Source organism: Urocitellus parryii, chromosome 3 (genome assembly GCF_045843805.1).
Source record: "Urocitellus parryii isolate mUroPar1 chromosome 3, mUroPar1.hap1, whole genome shotgun sequence".
Lineage (NCBI taxonomy): Eukaryota > Metazoa > Chordata > Mammalia > Rodentia > Sciuridae > Urocitellus > Urocitellus parryii.
Genome location: NC_135533.1, coordinates 200,064,556 through 200,077,229, shown reverse-complemented (window position 1 = coordinate 200,077,229; position 12,674 = coordinate 200,064,556). Strand labels below are relative to the sequence as shown.

General features: G+C 38.7%; 1 protein-coding gene across 1 annotated transcript; it reads right to left on the bottom strand.

Annotated features, from left to right (window-relative positions):
• Positions 1-961: 961 nt before the first annotated feature.
• Positions 962-8,582, bottom strand: Znf501 (zinc finger protein 501). The gene is given in 4 exon segments (XM_026408106.2): positions 962-1,292; positions 1,294-1,419; positions 1,421-1,778; positions 8,501-8,582. Coding segments are annotated over 4 exon segments (897 nt in total).
• Between the last annotated feature and the right edge of the window lie 4,092 nt (positions 8,583-12,674).

Genomic DNA, 12,674 nt, shown 5'->3' with positions numbered 1-12,674 from the left:
ATCACTAATTAAATTTGAAGTTTCAGCCACCACACTGTAATCCCAGCAACTGGGGAGGCTGAGGCAAGAGGATACCAAATTTGAGGCCAGCCTCAACAATTTAGCAATGCCCTAAGCAACTTAATGAGATTGTGTCTCAAAATAAAAAATAAAAAGGGCAGGGAATGTGGTACAGTGATTAAGTAACCCTAAATTCAATCCTGGTCCCCCACCCCCCAAAATCTGAAATTTCTCAAGGACAAACTGGTCTTAAATTGTAAATGCATACTTATATCTAGACATTATGGTTTAAATAGACTTCTGTAAAATAAAAGGAAATCACAGACCATTACAAAAATGATCTTAATACACAAGCCAGGTGCTATGGTACATGCTTGTAATTACAGTGACTCAGAGGCAGAGGCAGGATGATCACTAGGTTCACAGCCAACCTCAGGAATTTAGCATGACCCTATCTCATAAATAAATTAAAAGGGTTACAGATGTAGCTCAGTGGGTACAGTGCCCCTGGGTTCAATTCTCACTACTTCAAAAAGAAAAAAATTAAAATACCTTATGAGAACCAAAAAAAACTAATGCTGATTTGCTAGTTCTCAATAGACATATTTAGATATTTTTATAGACTTTTAGAACATCTATAAAACAACTAACGGACATTAATTCTCATCTGCAATTTATTTTATTCTTAAGACAACCCTATGAATTATCCGCATTTTTCTTTTCGGGGTAAGAATGGGGAAGCTAAGGCTTGGAGAGGATGAGATCACAATCCATTAAGTGGCAGAGATGGCATCAAATTCAAGACTTGTTCTGAGGTCTATTTTCTTAATTTTTAGGACACAACACCTCTAGTTCAAAATATAAAATATTTATGACAATTACTAAGTCTTAAATTCCCAGGAATTCATAAAGAAAAAAGGCATTTCATATAAATCTTTTCACATTAATTTCATTCCAAGTTTTAATCTCCAGCGTGAAGCCTCTGATGTCGAACAAGTGCTGACCTGTGCCTAAAGGGTTTCCTACATTCAGTGCATTCACAAGGTTTTTCTCCAGTATGAATTCTGTAATGCTCACTGAGGTGTGCTTGTTTGCGAAAAGTTTTTTCACACTCACTACACTTATAAAGTTTCTCTCCAGTGTGAGTTCTTTCATGTACGGCAAGGAAGGAGTTCTGAGTGAAGACTTTTCCACACGTGGTTCATGTGTAGGGCTTCTCCCCTGAATGAACCCTCTGATGCTGCATGAGGCATGTGCTCTGATTGAAAGCTTTCCCACATTCATTACACTTAAGGCTTATCTCCAGAATGGCTTCTCTGATGACGAGTGAGGCATATGCTCTGACTGAAGGCTTTGCCACATTCCATGCATTTATATGGTTTCTCTCCAGTATGAATTCGTTGGTGTTTAATAAGGGATGCTCTGACAAAAGTTTTTCCCACATTCATTGCATTTATAAGGTCTCTCTCCAGTATGAATTCTCAGATGCTGGACAAGGACTGCTTTTATTTGAAAAGCTTTCTCACATTCATTACATTTATAAGGTTTCTCTCCCATATGAATTCTCAAATGTTGAGTGAGATTTGACTGTTTAAGGAAACATATTCCACATTCTCTACACACATAGGGCTTCTCTCCTGTGTGAATCCTATGATGCTGGAAAAGAGATGATCTCTGAGTAAAGAATTTTCCACACTCACTACATTTTGAAGATTTCTTCTGCATGTTAACCCTTCATTGTTTCATTTGGAGTAAAATCTGACTAGAACTTGTGCTGTCTGTAACACATTGAAAGAGCTTCTGTCTAAATAGGTTTAGAGTTAGATGAAACCTCTTAAATTCATACTTAGGAGGTAGCTTCTTAAAGATGGTTGTCACTAGAGGAATATTTTTCCCAGTGAAAGTGGTGTGATTGTGTGTGTGCACACAAACATGTGCACATGTTGTCCTCTCTGTAGTTCCTGTAGGATTTCCACCTTTTCTGTAGCATGTATTTTCAACTTTTCCAAAGTCAGTCCCTGACAACCAGCTTCTCTGAAGAAAGAAAAGAAGTAGTGACAAATATTAGGAATTCAATTAAATTTTCTGTCATAATTGATAGAGCATAACTGATGGAACATAAATTCTGAAGCAATCGAATGCTAGCAACTAATCGAGGTAATCTGGGATCATCTAGGTTTCATCTATAATGATAAGTAGTACAAAATGTGAAATAAATAAGTATCTTGGACTTGGGTAAATTAAATGTGGAGGAAATTTGCTGTCCACCTACTTCTCAAAAATAGGTGAATAGTTACTATAATATTTTGGCAGAATAGTAATAACTAAAGTTTCCTTTCCAAGATTTCAAAGGGCATCCATGCTGTAACTTTCACTAGATCCATCTTACAAATTTTTTCTTATTCGCTTGCCTTGTCAGGTATGTCGTTGAACCCCTTTCAGTGCAAAGTGTTCAGGTAGTTTTTCCTCTATCTCCAATTGAGAAATCTATAGGTTTGAAAATTAGAGTCCTGCTTACTGAAAGAATATAACATTGTTTTCATTCGAGAAAGTGAGACAAAGGTCATTAGGAAGAAGTCAAGACAGTAACCTGAATATAGCAACGGGACACAGGGTCTGGCTCTCACCGTTGTAGCCAAAGAAATGCTCTAGAGTTTGTCACACTAATTACATTTACAAGAGGAAATATGTAGAAAACAAAGTCCCTTTGTTAATTTAAAATGAAAACTTTTTGTGCTCAATGTCCTACTGGTTAACACAGTCACTTCACTCTAGAAAAAAATCATATGGGAACCAAATCATTGTCATTAGAATGCTCCCAGAGAAGCACCGAATTGGAGGAAAAAAGGAGTACTCAGATGAGTGTAATGGCATCAAATGTCAAAACCATGATGTTGGAATAAGGGCACAGAGAACAAGAGAGTGGATACTCGGGGGGTACACATCACAGCATCTGCTTCCCTGGATGCACTGGAGACACTGTCATATTCTTGTTTTCTGAGGCTCCTTCTTATCTTAGTTTTCTAATCACATGTTATGCATGAATATATCCTCATTTTTAATATTTAGGAAGAAATCAAATTATCACTAGTTTAAGATGATATAATCCTATACTTATCAAGATCCCAAAACTTCTACCAAAGGACCTCTAGAACTGATAGACAAATTTAGCAAAGTAGCAGGATACAAAAGCAACATACAAAAATCAATAGCCTTTCTATACACCAGCAATGAATCTGCTGACAAAGAAATCAGGAAAGTAATTCCATTTATACTATAGCTTTAGAACAAACAAACAAACAACGTATGAATATATCTAATTAAAAAGGTAAGAGACCTTTAACAACAAAAATTAGAGAACACTGAAAAAAGAACTGTAAAACACTAGAAGATGCAAAGTCCACCCAGGTTCCTGGATAGGCAGAATTAATATAGTTCAAATGGTCATTAGCAAAAGTGTTCTACAAATTCAATGCAATTCCCATCAAATTATCTATAACATTCTTCAAAAATCTTATAAGAAAACAGTACTAAAATTCATATGGAAGAACAAAAGAGCCAGTTTAGTCAAAGCAATTCTGAGCAAAAAGATCAATGCTGGAGGAATCACAATACCCCATTTCAAATTATAATACACAGTTATTATAACTTAAATAGCATGGCACTGACCTAAAATAGTCTCAGAGACAATAAAAAAATAGAAGACACAAAGACAAACACACATAACTACATTCATATGATCCTTGACGAAGGCACTAAAAACATGCTGGAGAAAAGACAGCTTTTTATCAAATGGTACTGGGAAAACTGGATATCCACATGTACAAGAATGAAACTAGATCCCTGTCTCATACCCTATACAAAAGTCAACTCAAAATGGATTTAAAAACCTAGGAAATAGATTAAAAACTTTGCAACTGCTAGAACAAAACATAAGGAAACACTCCAACATATAGGTTCAGAGAACGACACCTTCCTCATTAGGACTTCTAAAGCTAAGGAAATAATGCCAAAAATTAGAAATGGGTCAGCATTATGTTAAAATGTTTCTGTACAGCAAAGGAAACAATTAATAGCATAAATAGAACCAGGTGTGGTAGCACACACCTGTAATCCCAGTGACTCAGGAGGCCAAGGAAGGAGGATCCAAAGTTCAAGGCCAGACTCAGCAATTTATCAAGGCTCTAAGTCACTTAGTGAGACCATTTCAAAATAAAAAATAAAATTTCAGGGGGATGTGGCTCAATAGTAACATGCCCCTGGGTTTTTTTGATACAGAAAAAAACATGAAGAAAGCCTACAGATGGAAGAAAATCTTTGCTAGCTTCTCCTCTGATAGATGGTTAATATCCAGATTATATAAATAATTTTTAAAACTTACCCTAAAAAGAAAAATAATAAAATAAACAGGCAAATGAACTAAACATACATTTCTCAAAAGAAGTAGTACAAATGGCCAACAAATATAAGAGGAAAATGCAAATCAAAACTGCAACTGAGGCCCGGAATAGTAGCACATGTCTATAATCCTAGACTCAGGAGGCTAAGGTAGGAAGATTGCAAGTTCAAGGGCATCCTCATCTCAGGGAAACCCTGTCTCAACATAAAAATCTACAAAATGGGCTGAGGATATAGCTCAGTGGAAAGGTGCCCCGAATCCACTCTCCAGTACCACAAAAAAGAAAGAAACAAACAAACAAAAAACATATTACATGAGATTTCTTCTCACTCCAATTAGAATGGCAATTATCAAGAATAAAAATAATAACAAATACTATGTGTGGGAAGCCATTCTAACACGTGATTGGGTGACTCCCGTTAAGGGTCTGAGGCACTTTGGCTGTGTCGAAGTTTTCCCGGCCCTTTCCTGATGAGAGAGCCCATCCGTGTGGGGGTGTGCCTGACCACTGACCCCGGGGACCCAATCACTGACCCTGACCTTGGAGTGCAGCCCCCCCTCAACCTTCATTGGATGGAATTCTCCCCTGAATCTCTTGTTCCCCAATAAAAGGCTACTCCTGGCGTGTTCACACTCTCTCTCTCCTGCTAGCCCTGAGTAATCCTTGCTGCCCTGCTGGGCGGTTAGAGGAGCGAACCAGAGAGGGGAGCCGTCTTGGACCTAGCAATAGAAATAAGGTAACTGAGTCTGTGTGTTTTATTTCGATCTCTTCTAACTAACTTTATGCCTAGAACTTCATTAATGAAACCATTGCACAGGCCGCGTGGTAGACTAGGAAGGATGCAGGGGGGAAAAAAACCTTACACACTGTTGGAGGGACTTTAAATTAGTAAAACCACTATGGAGATTGGTGCAGAAATTCCTCAAAAGACTATGGAACCACCATATAACCCAGCTATACCATTATCCCGTATTTATTGAAGAGTTAAAGTCAGCATACTATACTGATACAAGTATGCCCAAGTTTATAGCAATTATAGAATCAGCACAGGTTATCTAATAACAGATGAATGAACACAGAAATTGTGTGTGTGTGTGTGTGTGTGTAAGTGTGTTTTATTCAGCTATCAAGAAGAAAAAAATTTGTCATTTTCAGGAAAATGAAACCAAAAAACATCTTGTTGAACGAAATAAGCCAGATTCAGAAAGTCAAGGGTCATATTTATGTTCTCATATGTAAAAACTATGGAATAAAAATGGGGGAAAGGGGATCCCATAAAATTATAAGGGAGGGCAAAGAAAGGGTATCAGGGAAAGAAAGGAGGTAAGGAAAAGGGGAGTAATACTAGGGAATGAAACTGACCAAATTAAGTACATGTATGAATGTCAGAATGAATCCCAATATTATGTATCAATTAAAAAATACATGTGTACCAGATAAAATAGTCATTTTATAGCTATTACCCCACCCCACCCTACCCAAACAAACCCATTCCCTTTCTCTGATATTATAAAGTTTGGAGTATATTCTTCCATTGCTTTTTCTATATATTTTTCTACACACAAATAGCAATTGGTGCTTTTTACATAAATAAAGTTGTTTCCTAAGTCTTTCTCTACAATTTGCTTCACTACTATCTGAGGAGAGTAGCACAATGATAAAATTTGGGCTAATGAGTGATTTTTCTGGGGTTTTTTTGGTACTGAGGATTGAACTTAGGGGCATTCTACTGAGCCACATGTGCAGCCCTATTTTGCATTTTATTTAGAGACAGGGTCTCACTGAGTTGCTTAGCACCTCACTGTTGCTGAGACTGGTTTTGAACTCGTGGTCCTTCTGCCTCAGATTCCTGAGCCACTGGGAATATAGGCATGCACCCAGCTTGAGTGAACTTTTGAAAGGCAGCAGGAAGAATGCACGAAGGCAGCATGTGCTACTTAAGGACTTAAGCATCCTTGAATAAAAATCCCTCCACAGGAGAAAAGGCTAGAAAACAAAGGCTAACCAAGCATAATGGAAAAGCAGCTGACTTCAGAAGTCATACTGTAGGGCTAAAGTAGAGAGCAGTGGGACATGCAACAGACTCCGTCAAGAGGTCTGGATTTTAGTCTTAACTTAGTTCTGCCCTTGATTTGTTCAATGACTTGGTGCAAGTCACTTAGTCTCATTTGTGATTTTTTTCTTTTCTGTGAAATTAAAAGTTGATAAGAGCTAAAGTAGCTTATAATACCAAAATTCTTTGACTCTAAAACAGAAGGCAAAAGTGAAAAAAACTAAAACCAAGCCCTTCCAATCCATCTTTGATTGAAGCTGCTTGTTCCTTTATTTGAAAACCACTAATCGAGCAAGCAATGATGAGGAAAGTTCTAGGAGTGGCTGGAATCAGCTGAGTGCTGTGGCACAGGCCTGTAACCCTAGGAACTTGAGTCCCTAAGACAAGGGGATCAAAAATTGGAGGCCAATCTCAGCAACTTTGTGGGGAGCCGCTCTGAATGACCACATGCCCCCCAGTCCTGAAGCAGGGGGCTCTGACCAATCACTACATTTCATGATGATTTGGGCAATGTCCCAGCTCTGATAGAGAGGCGGGCCTTCAGGTGGAGGTGTTACCAACGAGGGCTGAGTTACACTCACCTGTCCCTTGTAACCCTGCCCCTTCTGGCATTCTTTGGATACAACTTTCTAAGAACAAGAGTCCCCCCAATAAAAGCTCACTTCCAAACATGGTCACTCTCTCTCGCCAGCCTCTGGTGACTTCCTCTTGCTCTTCCTCTTGGGGAGCCTAAAGCTGAGAGTGGAGAAGCCGTCCTGAAGCTTGTGTAAAAGTAAATTGTGTCTGTGTTTTATTTGGTGTCCCTACAAATACACACAGCGATCTTAAGTTCTACTGCCTGCACAGGTCAGGGGCAGCCCAACTTAGCAAAATAAAAAGCGCTAAGGATGAGGAGGTAGTTCAGTGGTAATGTGCTCTGGGGTTCAATCCCTAATACCACCGCCCCGCCACACACACACACACACACACACACACACACACACACACACACAAGTGGCCTGAGTCAATAGCAGGGAAACTTCCTTTTCCATTATTCTCCCATAATTGCAGAATGCAAAAATTTCTGGAAACAGAAATGTCTCTCTTTCTGACACACAGGAGAGTCTGTTGGAACTCCTCCTAAGAGAAAGGATTTTAAAGCCCTACTAGAAGACCTATTAAAAGACAAGGACCTCATGGGGGTAGGAAAGAAGGTGGAAGGACATGGACATCATTACCCTAAGTACATGTATGGAGACACAAATGGTGTGAGTATACTTTGTACAACCAGAGATATGAAAATTTGTACTCTATGTGTAGTATGAGTTGTAATGCATTCTGCTGCCATATATAACAAATTAGAATAAAAAAATTTAAAAATTTTAAAAAGGTCACAGAAAAAAACCAAACCTATGATCACCTTGATCTTGGATTTCTAGCTTCAATAAAAGTGAAAAAATAATAATAAACAAGACAGGGACCTGATTTTCAGCGTAAAATTCGCCCCAATCCACTAGCACCTCTTATCTGACACTGAAAAAAAGTTAGTTTCAAATTTCTGGTCACACTCTAATATCCAGCTTAAATAACCACAATTCTTTCTCGTCGAAAATTTGACTCTTTGGAGGCCCTCCTTTCTCTGCATTCTCAAATAATTTAATATGTCTCTACTATAATACTTTCTAATCTAACATGGATCACCTCTTTTCAACTAACCTTGAAGAGAAGAACAATATGTGATCTACTTTTTTCAACTATTAAATGAGGATGACTATAACAATACTTCATAGAATTCTGGTGATGAATAAATGAGTTAATACATGGGAAAGAGAATAATGTCGGTTCGTAAGCATTCAGAAAGTGGTAACTGCTCTCCAGTTACTACTGAATCTGTCTTCGTAGAGTACCCATTCCGCTACTCCAAATATTTGACACGCACATCGCTGTGAACTGGCAGAGCAAGTCATGTTTTTACTCAGGGAACTAAGTGTTTACTTAGGGAATTTTTTTTTTTTTTTTAATGTAAGAGCTCGGAAGTTGCCTCGGGTGGGCAGGCTTAAGTACGTACAGATGAAAGCCAGGATCCGACTTCCGGCCCGGAGCTCTGAAGGCCACCTCCCGCCTTCCTCACGGCGAGCGGATTTGGTCATGGTGGGGGAAGCTTATGGTTAGCGGCCCGGGGCTGACCCCACTGCGGCGGACAGCCGAAACTGCTCGCCGCCACCCCGGTCACCCGAACTCCCGAGCTGCCGGAAGTCATCCCACGACCCTCCCCCGGAGCGACGTCATCATCCCGCGCCATTTCCTCTCTGGAAGAACGCGGCGAGTTCCGGCCTATGGTTCTTCCGGAAGGAGCCCCGGGTGCCCTGCTCTGCCCTTGAGGCACGGCTCCGAGAACAGCCCACAAGCCCACTTCAACTTCTCGCGTCCCTGTTTAAGAAGCTGAACGGAGGAGAACACGGAGATGGACCACAAGAGGCTCTTACTGCATCATTTTACCCTGCAGTCCTGTCACATGTCTGCCTACATCACCGTGGTCTTGGGATTCTCATGGCTTTCACCTAGCCGTCTTCAGTTTTCCTCACATGTAGTCTCACCTGCCAGAAAGTAGGAACCCTAAGCATTTTACTGGTTAGTTTATTTAATAAGGGCTCTGCTTTGCTTTGGGCTTAAATCCCAGGTTTTCGGTGTGTGAACAGGAGGCAAGTTAGTTTGTATTTCTTTGCCTGCTTCCTCATTTGTAAAACAACAAAGGCAGCAAATTCAGAGTTGTCGCGAGAAATAAACGATTAATACATGTAAATTACAAGAACATCTGGCACTTAACTACCACCTTTCTCAAGTCCCTTCTCCATTCCGTTGTTCTGCCTTGGCGTCAGTGACCTTTCCAACCCCCCAAAATAGCATTCCCATTTTCTTCAGCAAACCTTCAGATCTTGATGGTGCTCATTCAAAAAATATTTGCACACATGGACTCATCCTCACATGTATCCCAGTGATGGAATTTATGGCTCGCAGAACAACTGATTCACTTCCATGCAAATGCACAGGACAGTGTTGTATCATATCCATAGTGTGCAGAATATGGTATTGAACTTAATAAACACCAAAATAAATGAATGTGATGCAGCGAAGAAGATAGGTTGAAATTCCAGACGCCCAAACAGAGCCCTTTTAGAAGACTGAAATTAAGAGTGGAGGCCGGGCGGGGCGCATGCCTGTAATCCCAGCAGCTGGGGACACTGAGACAGAAGGATTGTGTCTTAGCAATGGCAAGGCACTTAACAACTCAGTGAGACCCAGTCTCTAAATACAATACAAATAGGGCTGGGGATGTGGCTCAGTGGTTGAGTGTCCCTGGGTTCAATCCCCAGCATCAAAAAGAAAAAAAATCGTGGAGGTGCTACAGACTGAGGCCACCACTAATTCTCTCAGGTAAAAGGAGACCCTCTGTAGAACTGTCAAGCACTCCTAGTATTTTATCAAGTGTCACATTCTCATTGGTATCACAGAGCAAGTTCTTCCCCACAGTCCTAATATGCCATAGGCAAGAAAGCCGGGGTCTGGTCACTTTTCACTTATCTTTTAGGCTTCAAAGAATCTAAATCAGCAGGCTCCTCTGTATGGAAATTATGCCTGTAGTGGGGCACACTCAATTGAGGGGTACATTAGAATCAGAATTCTAGGGCTTAAAAGCATTTGGGGCTGAACTTCTTTTAATGAGGTGAGAAAAGGATGGTAAAGATGGACGCCAAAAATATTCCACCCAATTAAAAAAATCCCTGGCCCTGATGTGGCCATAGGATGCAGGGAAATGAAACTGTGTCATCTAGTCAAGGCCAGGAGTTTTGCCTTATGTGGCAAGTAGGGAGGGGTTAAATAGAAAATCAAATTTAGAGGGCAAAAACTGCTGATCTTATAGAGTGGGTTTCTCCCATCTTCCATATGAGGGGATAGCATGGAGCCCTCACTGGCCAGTTCCCTAATGGATAAAATAAAGAGGTATTTGGAACAGAGGTAAGACAGAGAAATGTGAATGAAAAAAGGACACTGCAATTTTACATTTACATGAAACTGCTTATGTAGCTTTGGGGAAGGCCAATTGCATATTTTATCTTCTGTAGTTCAAAGGATTTGATGTAGCCCCATCTCAATGCATCCTTATGAAGTCATTAAATTTCAAAACATTAGGAATAAGCAAGAAAATCTATCTATCATCCTAAAGACCTAGACAGGCCATGAGCTCCAGAAACACTTCTACTTTGGGATTTCTCAATTACAAGTGCTCTCATACCAGACCAGTATTACTCTTCAGTTCCTGTTCACCTTTTTAGTTCATGGATATTACAGATGATGTAGTTGTCTCTCCATCTACATACATTCTTTTTTCTTGTGATAGAACTTTATTTAATTTGTAATAAACTTCCTTGGCTGCAAACTATTCTTATTATGGAGTCCTCTACATAATTCAAAATTCAAATTATATATATATATATATATATATATATATATATATATATATATATATATATATATATATCTTGGAGAGAGGTCAGAATTCTTGCTCATGGCAAACACTTAAAAGACACATACACTCACATTATCTCCTTTCTGCTGATACATAGGGACTTAAGTTACAATGGGCAGACTGGCTGGAGAAATGTCTAACTCAGTATTTTGGTTGAGCTCAACAACTATTTACTGAGTAATTTTCAAGTGCCAGTTACTGTGGATACAAAGATGAATATCACATTTCCCGAGCCCTGGTGGACTGTACAGTTCAGTGGGAAAAGAAAGGTTTGTAAACAACCCATTATCATGTATGATGACAAAACGATAAAAAGTATAGAATACAGAATAAAAATTGTGAGGTTAGAGGCAGTTTTATGCTGTCACTTGAGCACATTGATGAATAATGCATACAAACTCTCCAGGAAAGCCAAAGCAAGAAAGGGAGGCAACAGAAATATTATATGCAAAAATGTACCAGATTACAGTGGCAATGCTGCAGAACTAAAGAAATCTGCACCATCAAGCAGAATGTACTGGACAACAAATGGCAGCTGAGGATGGAGACGTAGTCATGGGATGAATGAGCAGCCTCAGGTGTTTCTTTAGAGGGCTAGGACTTTATTCTAAGAGAAATTAATAAGGCATGCAATTAGGATTAGAAAAATCATCTAGAAGAAAAATGAAAGATGGCTTTGTGGTGGTAGAAATTGAAAGACTATTTAGAAAAACTGAATATAGTCTCAAAAATAATCTGGAGAACTAGACTAAAGGGAGATGGCTTCTAGATTTAGGACATAATGTCAACAGGAGTTGGATTAATATGAAAACTGAATAAAAGAAAAGTTGAAGAGAATGGCAATTTTTAGGTTTAGGGACACACTGAAAAGGCACATTTAAGGGCCAACAACTGAAATAAAATTAGGAGCAGTTATGTGTAAATGTGAGAATATGGGCTGAGGGCAGTGGAAAGCTGATGAAATCTTTTTCTATTTCCCCATGAAATGAAAATGTGCAGACTATAATTGTCCAAAGACTAAATATTCAAGGTCATATCCATTCCATTTTAGAAAATCTTTTTCACCAGAATTTAAGATATAAGAATATATATAATATAATAATCTACCAAATATTTAATAAACTATGTACCAGCATTATTTCTATAGTGTTATTTTTCATTTAGGAAGTATAAACACACTGATATTTACTTTCAGTAAAATATATATTTTCATGAGCATAAAATATTCAGAAATATTTCATAGGGTTATTTTTTTGCAGACAAGGTATTAATTTCCTCAATTATGATTTCATCTGTTGTAGGTCTTCAGAACATAAACTTCACAGCTAGAGAGGGAAAAGCAAATGTGTTACTTGTATCACATTCCTATTAACAGTTATGAATGGTTACACTGATACTTGCAAGACAGAAGATATATCTGCAGTTACAAATAACTAAGCATTCCAGAATCAACTTACTTTAGGTGATTTTTATATTCATATTTTAAAAATAATATAAGCTTCAGAACTTACTAAATTATTTCAAATACTGCTCAAAGTCCATAATCTTATGGAGCTCAATTTCTAGGTGGCAGTTAAGTACATGAAAGGGACTGAGGAAATAATGGGTAAACTGTAATTTCAGCAATAAACTGTTATTTTTATTTACAGGGATTTAGAATTCTTTCCAAATTCATTGACAAATTCCAACACTCTATTAAGGACTAGCCAGGAGT